The sequence below is a fragment of the Achroia grisella genome, unplaced genomic scaffold, assembly GCF_030625045.1.
Source record: "Achroia grisella isolate CSIRO2021 unplaced genomic scaffold, CSIRO_AGI_Agris_v1 utg780, whole genome shotgun sequence".
Taxonomy (NCBI): domain Eukaryota; kingdom Metazoa; phylum Arthropoda; class Insecta; order Lepidoptera; family Pyralidae; genus Achroia; species Achroia grisella.
The window spans coordinates 8,258,119-8,280,896 of record NW_026713020.1 but is presented as its reverse complement, the minus strand read 5'-3'; the positions used below and the strand labels follow the sequence as shown (position 1 = coordinate 8,280,896).

General features: G+C 33.8%; 1 protein-coding gene across 1 annotated transcript; it reads right to left on the bottom strand.

Moving 5' to 3' along the window:
• Nucleotides 1-242: 242 nt before the first annotated feature.
• On the bottom strand, nucleotides 243-22,397 carry LOC131851124 (organic cation transporter protein-like). Its single transcript, XM_059201555.1, has 7 exons — nucleotides 22,189-22,397; nucleotides 8,421-8,622; nucleotides 4,988-5,088; nucleotides 4,198-4,352; nucleotides 3,233-3,880; nucleotides 2,320-2,501; nucleotides 243-733 (listed from the first exon to the last, which is right to left on the bottom strand). Exons 1-7 carry the CDS (start codon nucleotides 22,350-22,352, stop codon nucleotides 560-562), a joined length of 1,626 nt encoding a protein of 541 aa, XP_059057538.1. The 5' UTR covers nucleotides 22,353-22,397; the 3' UTR covers nucleotides 243-559.
• Nucleotides 22,398-22,778: the final 381 nt, after the last annotated feature.

Sequence of the window (22,778 nt, the reverse complement as noted above, 5' to 3'; positions counted from 1 at the left end):
CATCTATACATGTAAATAAAATTGGAGTGTCTGTTTGTAATATTGAAATAACCGTTTCTTACTACATGCATATGAATATAAATACGGTACATATATCAAAATAACATTTTTTACAATTTTTGTCTGTCTGTCTGTTCGTTCCGGCTAATCTCTGAAATGGCTGGACCGATTTTGACGAGACTTTTTTTGGCAGGTTGCTGATGTAGTAAGTTAGGCTAACTGATGGAGTAACTTAGGCTACTTTTAAGAAAATTAAAGTTAAATCCCACGCAGACGAAGTCGCGCGAACAGCTAGTTCTAAAATATATTTAAAAAATCAGACATATATAATTTTGGGAGAAAACGCCTTACGGTGTCAAGTCAGCCATATGCACCGTTATTTTTATATTTGTGCATTAAAGTTTTAATAAATAAACAAGTAAACCACTGCACATGACATAATACAAAGTAATAGAGCACTCCGTCTGTTTGTCATCCATTTTAATCTCATCGGAACGTCAGTCGTTGACTTTTGACCGACTATATACTGTATATCATGGTTCTAAGACGGGAACACACACTACTCTATATCACTGGGATGCTTGTTCCGCGACATGGCAACAATCTTCTCGGCCTGTTCGACTGTGTCCGGGAGACGCATGTGCAGGGTCTCCGGCGTGAGCAGCATCAGCGCCCCCGCGCAGCCAGCCATCGCACCGAATACCAGGTACGGAAGTGACGCCATGTATGCCATCTGCCAATTTAAACATCATATCAAAAGATTTTCTCGCGAGACTAATCTCAAATAATGAGGATCCAGAGGAGCTTCTTTCCGCGGACACTAACAGAATGTGGAATGAACTGCCGAGGTCTTTCCTAGGGGTTACAGCATGTGGTTTTTCAAAAAGGGTTAAGGTTTCTTAAGCGTCGGCAACACCCCTAATGCTTCAGTAGTCTATAGACTATGTTTAACTTACATTGTAAATGTTTGCCAGCATCGTGGCAAAAATCGAAAAAAACGGCATCGCTTGGGGTTCGAACCTTGGCTCGGACCGTCGTAATTTCAATCTCCGTTTCTCCCTCTATCCCGGACGTATCCCATCTTAATTGGGGTCGGCTCTCCAAATCATCCTTCTCCAGAGACTTCGTGTCTGGATCGTCATTGGAAAAATTAAGATAATCACTGATTTAATTATTGACACGAGTGATTTCAATGATATTGCAATCATTCAAGCAAACATCGAACGAAATTAATTCAAGAGACGACAGACAAAAAAAGGAAAAATTAAGATAATCACTGATTTAATTATTGACACGAGTGATTTCAATGATATTGCAATAATTTATGCAAACATCGAACGAAATTAATCCAAGAGACGACAGACAAAAAAAGGAAAAATTAAGATAATCACTGATTTAATTATTGACACGAGTGATTTCAATAACATTGCAATCATTCAACCAAACATAGAACGAAATTAATCCAAGAGACGACAGACAAAAGGATTTCTTAGTATACGAGAGCACAGTAGGGCCTAGTTGTTTCAATCGTCAATAGATACCAAATGTCATGACCTGGAATTTGGTAGACATTAATTTATATTTTATGACTATCTCTCTATCTAAGATCCATGTCCTGAATTATATCACAGCTGAGGACTTTAAAAAATATATAATTTTCTTATAAAATATTTATTAATTACATCATTACATCATTGGCAGCTCCACGATGGAGGCCGTCGAGAGATACAAATCTGTCGAAATATAATTTTTAATTTAATAGGAAAGTGCTGCATCGTCAGCAAAACTGCACGTGGAAGAATTTTGTAGCTGACAGTGCAGCCTAGATCACGAATTTACTGTAAAGATTATTACACACTATTGTATTAAGATAGGTACATATTATTGTTTTTATTTCACTGCCTTTTCTCATCCTTCAACCAAAAAACCGATATAATAATAATATAATATCTCAGGACAATTCATTCATCACACAGCGCCATCTAGTCCCAAGCTAAGCAGAGCTTGTGTTATGGGTACTAGACAACTGATATAAATACTTGTATACATTTTTTTTTTAATAAATACATATTATACATAGAAAACACCCAGACCGATACAAACAATCATACTCATGAATACAAATGTTTGTACAGTGCGAGGAATCGAACCCACGACCATCGGATAGTAAAGCGGTGTGCTAAATATATATCTTACTTTTCATTGAAGATTGGAGATACCCACTTCAACGGTTCAAATGTTTAGTACTTAACTAGAACACAACAATCTCAAATAAACGATAAAATAAAAAACTTTGTTTTCATTACAATCTGTACTGACCAAAAGCGGGGTCTGCGGAGCAGCAATGGAGCCAATTCTACCGAACATGGAGCAGACCCCGAGCATCCTGTGCCTGGCGGTGGTCGGGAAGAGCTCCGACGTGTAGATGTAGATGCTGCTGAACGCCATGCTGATGCACAGCTTGCCCAGCATCGTCAGCGACGTCAACAGCCACTGCAGACCTGGAGGTTATCAACGATCGTGACTAAAGTGACACATTAATGAACGCCGTGAATATTGCTCTGCACACTATATAAAAGTATCCTAGATAAATTTGTTTTGTGGCTAAAATATCTGTCCTAAATTTAAATAAATGTAACAAATGGATGGATGCATTTTGAGATTTCATTTAAATTTGGTACTGATATCCTAGAATATGTCAACATATTCTAGAATCAAATTAAAATGAAATTTCAACAACCATCCGTCCAAAGATCTTTACAAAATTTGCCGTTTAAAATGATTAGCTTGGATGAAGGGAGATGGAGTCTTTGAATAGAGATGAAATGAACACTGAAGAATACCTATATCGTAATTTGTTGTTTGTTTTGTGTACAGATTCATAGCATGAGTACATCTGTCTCGTCTACCGATGCTGCCAAGCAACCAACTTTGTAAGCTATATTCCGGTTTGTAACTTCAGATATGGCAGTGAAATTATCTGTTATTGTCGTATTCCGGTACGGAGGTACAACAACTTAGTCCTCAATATTGGCAACGCTTGAGAAATCCTACTGACGACTAAATGAATTTTCTGACATTCTTTGTGCAGCACATCTATAGGATGACGGTTACCACATTTCATCAGGTAGGCCATTAATTTTAGCATTAACTAGAAATTCATAAAAAATATTTCTTATTCTTAAACCTACTATTACTTCAATTAGTGTTATGTATTAGTAATTGTACATACCAGTTGGTATAAATGGCAGAGAGATTAGGGCTAGGCCACAAATGATGAATGCAGTCATGATAGACCGCTTCCTGCCGAAACGATCGAGCGTGATTACGCTAATGAAGTACCCCGGGATTTCTACCAGCGACGTTAGGATGTAGTTCACATAACTGTTCCCTGCTAATGCCACAGAGTTTATTGATAGTCCATAATAAATAAAAGTCACTGTTATCCACCAAAACGAGCAAATGCATAATCGAGACATCAATATTTTGGACTTGATCACGGTTAAAAAGAGAGACGGCTTCTTCTTTTCCTCAGTGTTAGGCAGTATTTCTACATTAGGTTCTTCGGCTTTCTCTTCTTCTTGTGTCAACTGTTTAACTGATTCCGGCGATAGTTTCTTTCTATTCATATCAGCTGCTTTGAATATTATTCTTGCTGCTTCTGCTTTTCTGTTTTTGCTAAGTAACCACCGCACACTCTCTTCTATGACGAAGTAGTAGAAGACGAATAGAAGTGACGGTGCGTATAGTACTCTTGTTAAGGTCCTCCAATCAGGGATGGCCCAAGCTACCAGCGCTAGGACCACTTGTCCAATTGCAAATGTACACGATATTAAATTCCCACCGAGAACGCGACGGTTCAGACCCACCATTTCTAGAGCTGAAAATAGGTAGTAATTATATGTTATATATTCTTCTAATTCGATATCTTTATATATATCTCTTCTACTATACTACTGAATGATTTCTATATTTTTGAAATCACAGAAGGACGTGGCGCCACAGGAAATATATTTCTCAGTTTTGTATTTGCAACATCGTAATTTTCTAACGAGTAATAAAATTAAATCACTAGATAGACACAAAACAAGATATAAATCTTTTAGTACTCAGAATTGCATGACTAAGCTACCGCAAATGTATAATGTATAAATGTATAAATTCTAATGATTTTCTTGAAGTAATTAATATACATACCGAGAATGAAGCCGGTACTATAGACGCCGGAGCCCAGCGTTGCGTCGAGGAACTCAAACACAAGGTACATGATGTAGTTAGGGGAGAAGGACCGTATGAGGCCCATCACGCCGCCGCTCACTGCGGTCAAGATGAAAGCTGTACGTCGGCCGAAACTGAAAAAAAAAAAAATTACAGACAAGCAGTCATCATATAAGATCTAACTAAATGTATTAATTTATAATAATATTTTCAAAAATCAAATAGTAAAATGAACACTTTTTATTTATTATATATGTATATATTTATAATATATGTAACATTCATTTTGTTATAATAACAACCTAGGACAATTCACACAGCGCCATCTAAGTACCTACCATCCTAAACTAAGCATAGCTTCTGTTGTGAGTTCTAGACAATTGATAGAAATATTTAAATACATTTTTCTTGTAAATACTGAAATAACATACATCCAGAAGAATACAAACAATCATCAAATATTTGTACTGTGCGAGGAATTGGTGTGCGAAATCACTAGATCACTGAAGTTATCAAATGTCTCTATACTTCATAATAATACTACCATATCTAACTCTTCAAGCTAAAATACATCTTAACACAAGCTGTCTGATGGTAGGAATAGTTGAATACAGATACCACACAGGTGACTTTGGACAAATTCCATCCTAGTACCAACTATGCAAATAAAATATTTCCCGCAAAGAACATCCTTGGAAAAATATTTGAAATTTGTCTTTATTCATGAACTTTTATTATTTAGATATTTGAAGATACATTTGCTACTTACGTGTCTGATACAAATGAGGTGAGGGGCAGGGCAGCAAAAAGTCCTACGCTATGTACGGTACCCACCATAGTGCGTTTCCAGTCTTCGCACGCCAAATCAAACTAAAAAAAGTATTTATTTATTTATATACATTGGGCATATGCCCAATACAGTAGTGCATCCAATAGAAATAGAAAAGAAAATCATTTATTTAAATAAACTTAAATTAAGCACTTTAGATAGTTATAGTTATCATTTTTTTAATCTACCGCTCATTCGGAAAGTTGTCTCACCACAAGAAGAAACTTGCACACGCAAATTTGCTCTTTTAAACAATCATCGTAATTTTACATTTCCAATTCGAAACGTGTGAATACAAACTACCAACGAGCACCAATTTAATAGCTTCAGATATTAAGTACACTAGGATTTTTTTTTAAATGATAATGTAATGGTGCACCCGCCTGCGCTAACGGTTTACGCTGGCGGGGCACCAGTAGAGGATGATAAGATGAACATGAGGTCAAATCAGTTAGCCCAACTGACAAATTCACCGGAATGTATCACGATGGCTTCCAGGGGGAACTGCCTGGAGATCGATCTGACATGGTACATCGCTAGCAATGGGAACATTAGTCCACATTACTAACAATCCCCTTCCCATCAGTACACTAGGATTAAAACAGTCGTAGTGATTGATCCACATTATGAGTCTTAATATTGTGAAGTGAATACGGTGCAGGTTTCCAAGCAATAAGGGCTAACAGTTTAAAAATACTATTGGAAACTTTATAAGGTTGCGTTCTTTTCTTTTGGAGCAGTCTTTTTATAACGTTGATTAATTTATTAGCAGCAGACATTTTAAAATATATAATACATTTTTGAGTATTTAACTGAATATATATAACGAATAAATCTATGCATATGAATAAAATTGGAGTGTCTGTTTGGAATATTGAAATAATCGTTTTTTACTACATGCATATGAATATATATACGGTACATATTCCAAAATAACATTTTTTATAATTTTTGTCTATCTGTCGGTTTTTTGTTTGTTTTTATTCCAGCTAATCTCTGAAATAGCTGGACCGACTTTGACGGGTCTTCTTTTGGCAGGTTGTTGATATAATAAGGAGTAACTTAGGCTACTTCTATTTTAGTCAAAATTCTTTATTTTAGAAAACTAAAGTTTAATTCCACGCGGACGAAGTCGCGGGAACAGCTAGTAAGTAATAAATACTCAAAAATGGTATACATTGTAGATACGATAACATTATCTGAGAAATAAATTGCTCCTAAAATATACATACAATTTCTTACAGATTACAAAGAAAGATGCCTAGTAGCAGATTTGCAGCGACAGAAATCTCAACGCAGTCTCTCTAGACAACTCCATGTAATTCTTGTATGGTAACGGATGAAATTTTCTGTCGACCCAACAATTTCTTTATCATTCCAGTTGTAGAAAACAAATTTAATATAAGAAATACATAGAATGGAATAGAAATTTATTCAAATAAACTTCAATTTAAGTACTATTGAATAGTCACATTTTAATCTACCGCTCATTCGGAAAGCTGTCTCATCACAAGAAGAACGAGCAAGGAACCTGCATGTTGCTCTTTTAAATAATTTTGTTGTCACTTCACATTTTTAAGTTGTACTCTGTGAATACAAACTACCAACTAGCACTAATTGTCTGCTCTTTTCAATAATTTTGGAAACAACATTTTTAAATTGAAATTGTTGTTAGTTGGTAGTTTGTATTCTTACAGAATACAAACTACCAACTAGAAGTACATTAAAGTCAGAATATTAAATATACAATTTATTATTACGCTAGAATAAATACTCGACAGCCGGAAAACGTGTACAAATTATACAGTAGTATCTAACGAAGGTGTTTCTAATATATCTGGATAGATCTAGTTGATACCAGTTCATCGAATTATAATCCTGATGTTATTAATTTAACAAAGAAATACCAATTGCGACAATTCGCTATCAATTAGGTAATTATGCTAAAATCGTTGATAGAGCGTATTATACATAATTCATATTAATAATAATTCATATTATAATCTCTCTCATTGTTTTTTTACGATATCTTTGTTGTTACATTCTAGTTATTGTTTTTATTCAAATTCAAATTCAAAATATCTTTATTCATGTAGGTCTATTACAGACTCTTATGATATGTCAAATCTACCGTCAGTTCGGAATGATATCGAGATGAGAAGAACTGACAAGAAACTCAACTGATATAAATACATGGATACTTTTTTCAAATTTGGGAAATAGAGTACATTTAATTTTTTATTTATTTATACATAGAAATAATCACATCTATATCTATACAAACAATCAAATTCATGAATTATATATATTTTGTGCCGTCGAGTGGTCTAATCGAACCCGCGACCATCGGACGTAAAGCGGTGTGCTAGACCTCTAGACCATTCATGAGGATTGTTTGTATCGCTGAGCAATGTTTTAATATAAAATGTATCCATGAATATCACTAGTAAAATTACTGGAGTTATTACGTCATGTAAATTCATAAAAAATGAATCTCAAATGAAATGAAAACTTACAAAAATAATAACTGAGGACGATTCACACAGCGCCATCTAGTTTCAGAGCTTGTATTGCAAGTGCTAGACAACTGATATAAATACATAAATACATTTTTTTGTATATATATACATATTATACATATAAAACACTCAGACTGATACATATCTATAATGATACTCATGAATACAAATGTTTGCACAACGGTCATCTTGTTGTTTTTACTTTGTTTTTAACACTAAACTTTACTACAGTTACCAAAAAATCAATAGAGGTGAAGCGGTGTGTAAAAACCGAAAAATATGGGTCTCAATTATATGTTTGGGATCACATTAGTTGATTTTATAAAGAGATAACATCTAGTGAAAGTATGTTTTCCATTTTAAATTCAAAATCAAAATGAAAAAGCATTTTTTCATGTAGGACATTTTAGTCGCTTATTAACGTGAATTTTTATATTATAATAACTAGCTGTACCCGCGACTTCGCCCGCGTGGATTTTAACTTTGTTTTTCTAAAATAAAAGTAGCATAAGTTACTCCTTATTACATCAGCTGCCTGCCAAAAAAAGTCACGTCAAAATCGGCCAAGCCATTTCAGAAATTAATTAGCCGGAACAAACAGACAGACAGACAAAACTTGTAATAAAAATGGGTTATTTCAATATTAAAACAGACACCTCAATTTTATTTATATATATAGATTTTTTCCCTACCGTCATGTCTTATACCGACGATGTACCCACTGGTACAAATGACAGAACGCCCAAAGTGGACTTGGATACGATCCTGATAAAGGAATTGGGACAATTCGGGTTGTTTCAAATCATTCAATTTTCTCTACCTAACAAAATTGTGTTGTTATATTTCGTACTGACCTCATAAACTATTGTGTGGTTCCTCTCATAAATCCAAGAGGTGCATCTCAGAGTCTCATTAACGTGGAATGCGTCGGCAGTGCACGTGTGGTCGATGGGACGGAGTTTCTCGCAGCGACCCCCTGACTCCGGGAAGGCCCACACACCCCAACCACCGGTCTCGAACTCCGGCGGAGACGACTCGCATTGTGGTACTTTGCATCTGAAATCAATGTTGGTACCTTATCATCATCATAATCCACTTGGAAATCGCTTAACAGACTGCGAACCCAGATGGGCCGCTGCAGGTACAACTTGGCAAAGTGAGGTGCCGCTTCAAGGGAGGCTTGTGACTGCGGAGCACCATCCCAGACTATGGCACACCTGCTAGCTTGTCCTGTGTGCCCAGCATCCTGCATAAAGGAGGACCTAAGGGAAGTGACGGAGTGCGCAAGGGTCGTCGCGGAGTTCTGGGGAAAATATATTTAAATATATATATTTCGTTGCCGTTGAAACGAAAGAAGAAAGAAGATCATTATGGGACACAGTCACCTAGATACATCAAAATAATAATTGCATTTAATAATGTCTAGTAAGACAAATTCAATATTGTCTACTAGGCACTGCTGTGTCTAAACTGTGTCACCCCACCTTACATTTTCCTATTGTCATTTAGTATATAAGATCATTATTTCTATGTACATATTGTCAGTTTATTATCATCTGTAATATACATCGTCTCGACCAACAACATAGTATCATTTACCTGCAACAATCATAATCATGACTAAAATTCTCACTAAAACTCATCATCATCATCATCACTAAAATTAAGACGACGCATCGCAAATATTGACGTTGGAAATCTCGATTTTTCTCAGCAATTACAAATCATTCGTGGCTGACATAAAAACAATTGTGATTGTTACAGCCTATGCTGTAAATAATATAAATGACGTAGTGGAGTAACTTGAAACAGTCATGCTCGCTATAAAGTTCAAACTTGTGGCGGCGTGGTGGGCCGGGTCGATGTGCTCCCTCTAATATGGTTGAGTGCAACGATGGCTGGCTCATCCGTCATACTCGTGAAATGGTGCTGCTTGTGGGGACTAGTCTGTTCAGGTTGCGAACACTGATTAGATTTTTTTGTTTTTTGCAATAGCATATGCTGGTGGTCACTCTATTCTCCCAAATTTGAACTTTAATGACTGTGTATTATTGTAAACATGTACATTTATTTGAAAAGAATACGAGCTGAGTTTCTTGTCAGTTCTTCTCATCTCGAAATCATTCCGAACTGACGGTAGATTAGACATATCATAAGAGTCTGTAATAGACCTACATGAATAAAGATATTTTGAATTTTGAATTTAATAAAAAAATACGAGCTGAGTTTCTTGTCAGTTCTTCTCATCTCGAAATCATTCCGAACTGACGGTAGATTAGACATACCGTAAGAGTCTGTAGTAGACCTACATGAATAAAGATATTTCGTATTTTGAATTTAAAAAAAAAACGAGCTGAGTTTCTTGTCAGTTCTTCTCATCTCGAAACTGAGGTAGATTAGACATACCATAAGAGTCTGTAGTAGACCTACATGAATAAAGATATTTCGTATTTTGAATTTAAAAAAAAAACGAGCTGAGTTTCTTGTCAGTTCTTCTCATCTCGAAATCACTCCGAACTGATGGTAAAATTGACATATCATAAGAGTCTGTAATAGACCTACATGAATAAAGATATTTAGAATTTGAATTTGAATTCCATTCTGTATATCTGCGAAGTGCATTACACAATGACTACACTCATTGTTGGAGAATAAATTAAACTACAAAGACATGAGACGAGAGCAACGGAAGATATATTATTGACTTATTATATTGATCATACTTACGCACTCTATATTTCGACATATGACTTACAAATTCAAGTAATTTCATGTGATTCCTGTACAAATTGATATTTCAGAGACTATATATATTTGTAATGAAATTAACTGTCAACGTGCTACAGTAACCGTTTACCATCAGTCGGTCGTATGGTGGTATAAAATCAAAACTTAAAAGTTGTTACAAAATCTTAGCATTATGATTTATTATAGGCGAATATTTTATGAAGTGAAGTGCGTAGCGGTTTCTATGTTGATTGTCGCATGCCTAATCCTTGTTGTTAATTAAATATAAGTAAATCAATATTTATTTAAAAGAGCAACACACAAGTTTCTTGCTTATTCTTCTTGTGATGAATCTGCATTCCGAATAAGCGGTAGAATAAAAAAACTTGACTATTCCAAAGTGCTTATTCAATTCAAATTCATAATTCAAATTCAAATTCAAATTTTTCAAATTCAAATTCAAATTTTTCAAATTCAAAATTTTTTTTTTCAAATTCAAATTCAAAATATCTTTATTCATGTAGGTCCACTACAGACTCCCATTATATGTCAAATCTACCGTCAGTTCGGAATGATATCGAGATGAGAAGAACTGACAAGAAACTCAGCTCGTATTAAGTTTATTTGAATAAAGATTATTTCTATTTCTATTTCTATTTCTATTTCTATAAGTAACTAGCTGTGTCCGCGGTTTCACCCACATCAAATTTACAACTTATGTGTCATTCTGATCTATAAGCTATTACATAGCAAACTACGCTAATATAACAATACTAGCTATTGCACGCGGCTTCGCTCGCGTTAATTTATCCCTTTAGGGGTGGAATTTATCAAAATCCTTTCTTAGAAAATGCCTACGTCATAATAGCTTTATGCATGCAAAGTCTCAGCCCGATCGGTTTAAAAATGACAAAGTTTCAAATAAATTTTCATCCCCTATTTTATCCCCTTGGGGGTAGAATTAATCAAAATCCTTTCTTAGCGGATGCCTACGTCATAACATCTGCTTGCATGCCAAATTTCAGCCCGATCCGTCCAGTGGTTTAAGCTGTGCGTTGATAGATCACTATGTCAGTCAGTCAGTCAGTCAGTCACCTTTGAGTTATATATACTTAGATGTGCAACACTACAAACACTAGTAGTAGAGAGTTAATTCCATTATAATTATTATAAGTATGACACTACTGTCAGTAACTTACTGTTAAGTATTTACCACAGTAGAATAAAAAAAAAATGTTGGTCAACAAACAGTTACACATTATACATATGGCTTTAGGCTATTTTCTAATATTTTTTAACAGTTGTGTCACTCTCTACGTTAACCAATGAGTACTATAATTATATAATACTGCCAGGCCAGTTACATAGATTATGTGTTACTTATTAATTAACTGCCATTACTAATTCTACTAGAAAGAAAGAAAGAAAAATATTTTATTCAGTGCAATGTAAAAAATACAATATAAACAACAAACGAAAAAAAAGAGCAAATAAAATGTACATATAATTAAAATTAATTTACCATAACTAAAAAATAAACATAACTAAAACTATTTTATATTAACAATACAGAGAAAAGTAAAAATTTTATGCTGACCACAATGCAGACTTTTATATGTTGTGACAACCAACATATAAATCCAAAACTAATTGCAAAATTTAATTTAAATGACAATTGTTTAAGTGATGTTTCGTTTCGTTCACTTGTACTCAAAGTTAACAGCTATTTATAAAATTTCACGCTCCAATGCACAGGCACTTGTATAAATAATAACATGGTTACTCAAGTATATCATTGTGAGTACATTTACAATATGCTCAACTTATATTGTTTACAATATATTGTTGATACAAAGATAATGTATTTACATAAATTATTGTACAACTAAAAGCCTAAAATTAAAAACCTTATAATGTATATAATATACTAACTAAAATATATTAGTCCCTTTAGGCAAGGTTCCGAAGATACTGGCAGCGTTCCCTCTTTGAATGGCTAGACTAATTCTTTGTCAGAGGTAGCTGCCAGCTCTTCGGTCTTCTGTGATGTAATAATTAGTTTGATTAAATAGAAAAATGTTAATTTTCAAAATTAGAAGCTAGAATTGCCTCCTCTCATATAAGTCAATTAAATTAACCACGCCGTCTTAATCATTATCTAAATACTTTTAAAATTATATATAATACTTGTGTGTAAATTTAAAACTTTAAACGTAAAAATAAATTAAATTAATAAAAATCTTTAAATACAATAAATTAAAAAAAAATTGTCTGTCTGTTTGTTCCGGCTAATCTCTGAAAGGGCTGGACCGATTTTGACGGGACTTTTATTGGCAGGTAACTGATGTAATAAACAGTAAATTAGGCTACTTTTATTTTAGAAAAATAAAGTTAAATTCTCGCGGGGACAGCTAGTAATAAATATGATTTTGACATAATAAGTAAGTTATGTTAATTATCAGTTAAACGGAAAGATAAAATAAGAAATGATGAAGTACTGCAAAGGGTTAATGAATATATCATTGACACAGACAGATTATATGTATATATCATTGAAAATATACGGTGGAAAATGTTAGGGCACTTATACGATACGATGTATTTATGAATAATATTATAGAAGGAAAGAAAAAGTAGAAGGAAAGAGGGGAAGGGAGAGAACATAAAGAATACAGATAAATGTAGATCATGGAAGAAAGGAGAGGAAGGGGAAGAACAGAATGCAGACGAACGCAGATCAAGGAAAAGTTGGAGATGTATCGTATCAACAATTAAAGAAATTAATGGAAGATCGTGCGAAATGGTTAGAGCTCCACCAATAAAAGTGCGGCTCTTAAGTTATGAATGAATGAAGTAAGCAAAGTTATTCAAATTCAAATTGTAGGGCATATTAGCCGCTTATGAACGTCAAATTTTTTACATTATATTTTTAATTTTTTCCCTACCGTCCAGTACTGTATTTAGATCCAAATGATAAGAACTGGCAAGAAACTTAATTGAATTACTTTTTTTTTATTCAGTTTATTTACAATGTATATTTATATAGGTGTCTATGTTTAACATTAAATGAAAATCCTGTGCATGAACAACTATTGCCATGCACATTCATTCAAGTAATCGTTTAGTGAGTAATAGGCTTTGCTCAATAGATATGATTTAATTGCAATTGATAGAAATGAAAAGAATGTTTTAAAGAAAGAGGCAAATGAATGTAGATGGTTATATGGGTAGAGGAAGGCGGAAAAGAAATGGATGGACTGTGTGCAAGAAAGGGAGTGAATAACGAGATGACAAAAGAGGGATGTATGGAAGAAAAACACATCTTGTTACTTGTTGCTATCATCTGGTTGAATGCTAAAAAATAAATTCTAAACATCTGTTAAATCATATTTACTGAGCAAGGCCTATTACTCACTAAACGATTACTTGAATGACGAGCGTGCATAAATAATGTTCGGATTTTCATTTAAAAATAGATACCTATATAAATACCTATGCATTGTAAATAAACTGTTTCTGTGAGTTTCTTGCCAGTTCTTCTCAATTGGATCTATATACCGAACTGGACGGTAGGGAAAAAAAATATAATGTAAAAACTTGACGTTCATAAGCGGCTAAAATGTCCTACATGAATAAACGATTTTTGAATTTGAATTTGAATTTGAAAATAGACTAGTTTAACACAGTACTGGTTTCCCTCGAGACCAGTATACTGTGATAAACTGGTCTAATAAATATCCGAATTAAATTGGTGTTTTTACATATAGTCCCACCATATGTAAAAAAACCAAATTGATTCAGACTTCAAATATATACTTGATACTGTAATTATATGGAAAAATAAAGCTTAGAATAAATAAATATTGAAATTAGGTGTTATAATACAACCTGTAGTGTAAGAAATGTTTAATTTATATTTTCCAGTTGCTTGTTTTCCCAGTAGTTAATACATTACATTTAAAGGAAAAATACTTGAACAATTACCAGTGACATGTTGAGGAAGTGTGTCGCTAGATGGTGAGTGCTATATGAAGATTTCATTGTCATTTGAATATTGAGGCCATGTTATTTCTAGTTTAATTTTTCCCTCTGCGTTATCTGCATACTTTATCTATCCTAGCGGTCAGCGCAGGACATTATTATGATATACATTAACGACCTCGTTGGTCTAACGGTCTAGCACACCGATTTATGTCCGATGGTCGCGGGTTCGATTCCTCGCACGGCACAAATATTTGTATTCATGAGTATGATTGTTTGTATCGGTCTGGGTGTTTTCTTTGTATAATATGTATGTATTTACGAAAAAAAAATATCTATGTACTTGTATCAGTTATCTGGTACCCGTAACACAAGATAGCTTAACTTGGGTCTAAATGGCGCTGTGTGAATTGTCCTGAGATTATTATTATATATATACATATATATGTATATGTATATATAATCGTTTGAGGGGTCAGGTAGTTGTTATATGTGTATATATTTATTTACGGCCTCGGTGGTCTTACAGTTAAGCACACAGCCTTATTTCTAAAGATCGCGGGTTCGACATACTCATGAATATAAATATTTGTAATGTGCTAGAAATCGAACTCGCGACCATACAGTAAGAGAGTATGCTCACCGCTAAACCACCGAGGTCATGGAATAATTCAATCTTTCTAGTTTATATAAAGATCTAAACTAATAGGTCTAATCTAAACTAAGACGTGACAACTAATGACCATATCCCATTTGCAATGTTGTAAGATGTTCCGAAAACGAACTCACGACCATCAGAAGAGTGCTCACCGCTAAACCACCGAGGTCATGGAATAATGGAATCTTTCTAATTTAATCTTCTAAATATATATAACTCAAAGCTGACTGACTGACATAGCGATCTATCAACGCACAGCCCAAACCACTGGACGGATCGGGCTGAAATTTGGCATGCAGGTAGATGTTATGACGTAGGCATCCGCTAAGAAAGGATTTGCTTTAATTCTACCCCCAAGGGGAGGATAAAATAGGGGATGAAAGTTTGTATGAAACTTTGTCAATTTTAAACCAGGCTGAGACTTTGCATACATAAAGCTACTATGACGTAGGCATCCCCTAAGAAAACATTTTGATAAATTCCATCCCTAAGGGTATAAATTAACGCGAGCAAAGCCGCGGGTAAATGCTAGTAAGGTCTAAAGTATGTACATATCTACCTGATGACGTGACAACTAATGGACCGTATCCCGTTGGTTTATCTTTGCAGTGTTGTAAGTTCCTCCATCCGGCGGGCCTGACCGTCTTCCATAGATTAAATAATTAAACACATGGCATTGACAACAATCTAGTTTATAGTAGAACATTTTTTTTTATATATACAATACATAGATATAGATAGATAAATAAATAATTTATTTCCAATCTCAGCACTTATATATCTACATATAAATAAAATGCAATATACTTGTTTATATATTTGTAATATAAATAACTATTTCGTTATATACTCGTATCTTATAATATAATATATAAAAAATATATTATTTACCTAACCTAATTGTACAACTAAGAACCTAAAATTAAAAAGCTTAAATAAAATATAATGTGATGACTAAAATATATTATTAAAAGGGGTCCCTTTAGGCAACGTTCCGAAGATAAAAATAAATAAAATTGGAGTGTCTGTTTGTTATATTGAAATAACACTTTTTAGTACATGCATATGAATATAAATACACCAATTTACAATTTTTGTCTGTCTGTTTGTTCCGGCTAATCTCTGAAATGGCTGGACCGATTTTGACGGGACTTTTCTTGGCAGGTATCTGATGTAATAAGAAGTTACTTAGGCCACTTTTATTTTAGAAAAATAAAGTTAAATTCCACTTAGACGAAATCGCGGGTACAGCTAGTACAAAATATGCAATACATTAGATAGATTGCTTTCAGCAATAAGGCCGCCTAATTGTAACTATACATTTTGTCCTTTAACATATTGTTTATGGCTTTTTCTTTATCTATCTATCTATCTACATTTAACCTAAATCTTATGACTGTGAACTGTCTTTAACAATCAAAACAGGAAATGATACCCTAATTCTCGTTTCCTGATTTAAAAGATTCGCTTCCTCTCTGTATTCATCTATTGAGTTGTAAACACCAGGAAAATAAACTGTTTGTACTTATTTGTGTAGTTACAACTAGAATTTGCTAACGATATCATCATTTTATAAGTAGCTGTGACGTGGTCGAGTGGAATGAGCAGTCATGCTCACTAAAATGTCCAGACGTCTGGCGGCGTGGTGGGCCGGGTCATTGGCTCCCTAAAATATGGTCGCAGTGATGGCTGGCTCATCCGTCATACTCGTGAACGGGTGCTGCTTGTAGGGACTGGTCTGCTCTTATCACTACGACTGATTTAATCTTATTGTATATTTATATTTGATAAAAAAAGTTTGTATTCACACGTTACTTGTAAATGTGAACTGGTTGGTAGTTTGTATTCACACGTTTCGACTGGTAAATGTGAACTTACAAGGATTATTTAAAAGAGCAACACACAAGTTTCTTGCTCGTTCTTCTAGTGAGAAGAAGATGTTACATTCTATTCTATAGAATAGAATAGAAGTAATAATAATAAATAACCCTGGATAATTACCATAGCGCCACCTGGTCCCACTGTAAGCAGAGCTTCTATTATAGGTACTAGACAACAGATATAAATACTTATATATATTTTTTGTGAATACATACATAATATATATAGAAAACTCCCAGACCGATACAAACAATCATACTCATGAATACAATTGTTTGTGCCGTTCGAGGAATCGAACCCGCGACCATCGGAAGTAAAGATGTTACACCGCTAGACCACCGAGACTGTTAATAAATTTACTTTAAACTTACTTATTTAATTATCTTAGATGTCACAGTTATATTTTTTTAATCTAGCACTCATTCGCAATTGTTTGTGCCTTCGCTCGTTCTTGTTAATAAATTTACTTTAAACTTACTTATTTAATTATCTTAGTGTCATCACTACAAGAACGTACATACATATTATACATAGAAAACACCCAGACTGATACAAACAATTATACTCATGAATACAAATGTTTGTTCCGTGCGAGGAATAGAACCACGACCATCGGATAGTAAATTGGTGTGCTAAACCACTAGACCACCGGAACTGCCAAATAATAGAATAGAATAGGAAATTCTTTATTCAAATAAACTTAAATTTAAGCACTTTTGAATAGCCATACTTATTCTTTTTAATCTACCGCTCATTCGGAAAGCTGTCTCATCACAAGAAGAACGAGAAAGAAACTTGCGTGTTTCTCTTTTGTGTTCACATTTTTTAATTTAAATATAATAGAAACTACCGACTACTACTAATAACTACTACTACTAATTCATTAGAGTCAAATATTAAATACACAACGAAATGGTTGAGTAACTAAATTAGAGTAAGACGTAGTGAGCTACATCAGTGTAAAGTTTCATCGAAATCCGTTCAGTAGTTTTTGCGTAAAAGAGTATCAAACATCCATACTTACAAACTTTCGCGTTCTACTATCATCTATCTATGCATCCATCCATCCATACTGACAGACTTGCGCATTTATAATATTCCTAAGATATTTCAGCAGATCAGCTCGACAAGCACGTTCACGAGTATGACGGATGATAATGCACATAAAGTTTTTAGTGTCACGTCACGCGCGAACGACTAACTACAGTAAGTACTTATATAACACAATAATCTATACAGATAAATAAAATTGTAGTGTCTGTTTGTAATATTGAAATAACCGTTTTTTACTACATGCTTATGAATATAAATACGGTACATACGCCAAATTAACATTTACACAAATTACAAATTTACAAAAAACAAATTACAATTTTTGTCTGTCTGTCTACCTATCTATTTGTTCTGGCTAATCTCTGAAATGGCTGGACCGATTTTGACGGGATTTTTCTGGCAAGTAGCTGATGTAATAAGGAGTAACTTAGGCTACTTATATTTTAGAAAAAAAATTCAATTTAGAAAAACAAAGTTAAATTCCACGCGGACAAAAACGCGAGTACAGCTAGTCTTTATATATAAAAATAACGTGTCGCGTTGTTTGTCCGCGATGAACTACTAAATTACTGAAGCAATTGCAAATTTGACTTGCACATTGTGTGCAATTTGATCCAACTTGAAAGATAGGATAGCTTACATCTCAATTTATAGTTGCAATATCTAGACACGCGGTAGCGTGTCAAGCCGAGTTTCAAGTAAGACAACTGGCGAGCAGCACCGTGTGTATATTTACACGAACCATTTGGAGCCACTTTTGACACCCTCATAACTCAAAAATTCTTTCACATAAACCTGTCAAATATATATATACGAAATATACTGTAGCCTTCGCAAGTTTTAAACATGTTACTTGTCGGTTCCTATTTTATTATTAGTAGTAACTAGCAATCGAAAGTAATAATTGGTATATGAGAACTGTCCAAGCTAGACCTTAGGCTACAGTATATTAACCTAAGTTATAAGAAGAAATGATATTTTATATTGTTATAAATACATTTCAGGACAGACCATTGAACTTGGCACCCATTTAGATCTCATCTCTTTTGTCGTAGAAGTCAACAATCAAGGCATATATCATAATATTAAACTCGGCTATCATTTCACATTTATGTTTTTGTTGGGATTAAATTCAAATTCAAAATATCTTTATTCATGTAGGTCTATTACAGACTCTTATGATATGTCAAATCTACCGTCAGTTCGGAATGATATCGAGATGAGAAGAACTGGCAAGAAACTCAGCTCGTATTTTTTTCAAATAATAGTGGAACATGTTTATGATAAATACAGTTATTAAAATTCAAATTTGGGAGAATAATTATTTAATTATTTATTTAAGAATAATTATTTTATTCAAGAACCTTAGCCACAGCAACGCGTGGTCGGGTCTGCTAATTGTCTGTTAAATCAGGCGTGATACACAACAACATGTTTTCATTCATTGTTGTTTAGATAAGGACGGTATAGTTTTTTTAACGATTACTAGAAGACTAGCTGCCCCGCGCAACTTTGTCTGCATCACACGTACTTAACATTTCATCATCTGCTTCTTCCTTATCCCATTTATTTGTGGTCGGCGTAATATGTTTTTCTCTTCCATTCATCCCTGTTCGCAGTCATCGCGTTATTTACTCCCTTTCTTACCATATCATCTTTCACACAGTCCATCCATTTCTTTTTCGCCTTCCTCTGCTCCTATAACCATTCACATTCATATATAACACCTTCCTTAAGATATTATATTGCAATCATTCTTATCATCTGCTTCTTCCTTATCCCATTTATTTGTGGTCGGCGTAATATGTTTTTCGCTTCCATTCATCCCCGTTCGCAGTCATCGCGTTATTTACTTCCTTTCTTACCATATCATCTTTCACACAGTCCATCCATCTCTTTTTCGGCCTTCTTCTGCCCTTATAACCATCCACATTCATATGTAACACCTTTCTTAAAATATTATCCTCGCTCCTACGCATTACATGTCCATACCATGATAGACGATTACTCTTCAACCTCTCTGACACCGGCGCCACTTTCATACTTCCTCTGATGTATTCATTCTTTATCTTATCCATTCTTCTCACACCACCATCCACCACACATCCACGTACTTATCATTATATATCGCCCAATTTACAAAATATCTTCCTAAATTATTGCCTATGTGTTATTCTGATGTATAAGCTAGGTTGCTGTAAAGTTTCATCAAAATCCATTCAGTAGTTTTTGCATGATAGAGTATCAAACATCCATACTTACAGACTTTCGCGTTTAAAATATTACTAGTTACTCCCATAACTTCGCACGGGTGTACATGTATTATATATATAAATCTTCCTCTTGAATCACTCGATCTATTCAAAAAACCGCTTCAAAATCCGTTGCGTAGTTTTAGAGATTTAAGCATACATAGGCACGGAAAGACATCGACAGCGACATCGACTTTGTTTTATACTATGTAATGATTAAGATAAAACAAAGTGTGCCCATTCGCTTCCGCAATATGGTTTTTATATCACTCTATTTACACGTGTAACCAACTCTTTGTCATGACCTAATAGAGAAGGTGTGAATATTCTATAAACCATGTTATCAATGGAAATAACTCTTAGAAACCTACATATTACTATTTGATTACAAACAGGTTGTTTCGTTTCCTATGCCTGATTATGTGTCCATTAATAATAATAATAATAATCTCAGGACAATTCACACAGCGCCATCTAGACCCAAGTTAAGCTAACTAAAGCTTGTGTTATGGGTAGTACATAACTGATACAAATACATAGATTTTTTTCGTTAAATCCATACATATTATACATAGAAAACACCCAGACCGATACAAGCAATCATACTCATGAATACAAATGTTTGTGCCGTGCGAGGAATCGAACCCGCGACCATCGAAAGTAAAGGAATGTGCTAAACCGCTAGACCATCGAGGCCGTCAAAATAAAATATTTTTTTTTTATTTATTTATTTATTTAATTAACACAATATAATTTTAGTTCGCAATAGTAGAACTTGACTTGTATTTGGAACTATCAAGTAGTCCATACCTACATAATAAAAAGTAATAAACAATAGGCCAATAAAATATTATTCTTTCTTTCTCTCTTTCTTTCTTTCTTTCTCTCTTTCTTTCTTTCTTTCTTTCTTTCTTTCTTTCTTTCTTCAATAAATCAGTGATATGTCGACCTCCACGCGGTAATATCTGGAAAATGTCGTCATTAATGAGTATGATACTCACGAATACATACATTCATATTCACGAGTATGATTGTTTGTATCGGTCTGGTTTTTATCTAAGAATGTTATGTAATTAAAAAAAAAATTTCTAAGTATTTATATCAGTTGTCTAGTACCCATAAAACAAGCTCTGCTTATCTTGGAACTAGATGGCACCGTGATAATAATCCAGGGATGTTATTACTATATAAAGTTACTAGCTGTGCCCGCGGTTTTACCCGGTGAAATATATATCCTATACGTTATTCTGATGTATAAGCTATATTGCTGTAAAGTTTCATCAAAATCCGTTCAGTAGTTTCTGCGTGAATGAGTAACAAACACCCATCCATACTCATCAACTTTTATAATTCTAATAAGATATTAGTAATTTTAACTTTGATTTTTAGTATTTGCTACAGAGCAAAAAATTGCCCAATTTTTCCCAATAGTCCCATAGTCCCGGAGCTAGTCGTGAATTGAAGCTCTCATATTTATGAAGCCGACTGTACTAAGATTGTTATCAACATCAGCTGTTTTATTATCATATATAAAGTCATTTAATTTATTTACATAAAATGATTAATGAATACAAAAGGAATGACGGATTTCTTCCAATCAACCTTTGAATGACTGAAAGGTATTGTGGAGTGGTGGAAATATATACATATATATATATATACATGACAATAACAACAAAGGAAAAAGAAGCAAACACATTACATATAACTATAATATATAACAACTAGAATATTAAATAAATATTTAAGTTTAATATATAAATATACCTACATATAAATAAAATAATAATTATGAAATAAAAAATATATAAATAGTAGTTTTATAAAAATATTTCACCTACAGAAACTTACCTTTTCAACGAATACCAGTAACTTGTATTATTTTACAAATAGAAATAGAAATAATTTAAAAATATATTATTGGGCGAAATATAATAACAAATCTCAAGCAAGTGCGCGCGGGACAACTAGTATTCAATATTGTGAAACATATAAGCACTGTATTCTAAAAATAAATAAATAAATTTAGTTAAAAATTTTTTTTAAAGTAAATAAATAAATAAACATTACCTGTAATTAAGATCGGCTGCTGCAAAGATATATTGTCCATTGTACACCGCACTGAAGAGAATTGGGAATATAATGAAGCAATACGTCAGCATCTGGTAGCGGCCGAACTGCCCCAGCTCGGCCAGGATCGAATCCAGGTCCACTCCATCCTTGTGCTTCTCCATGGTCACAATTGTTCACACATAATAGGAAGGAACGTCGTCGCTCAACCGCGGCCGGACTCAGTCTGCATTACGATTCGAAGCATTATCAAGTACTAGAATGTTGTTATACACAAATCACGGGGAAATGTGGAGACACCTTCATAAAACAACTGCTACGAGAGATAATCCAGAATATGTGTCTAACAGTCTGTTAAGTAATTTGTCTAAACTGTGTATGCCATCTTTTTATAATCATCTTTGAGGGTAGATACAATATACTGTTTTAAATTTGATGTGGTCATTATTTATACATATAATTAGTAAAAATCACGGGATCTTACCACGTTTTATATTTATTTGCTGAGTCCCGAGAATCACGGGTAGCAAATAAATATAAAACGTGGTAACATCCCGTGATTTTTACTAATTATACGTATAGATACAATA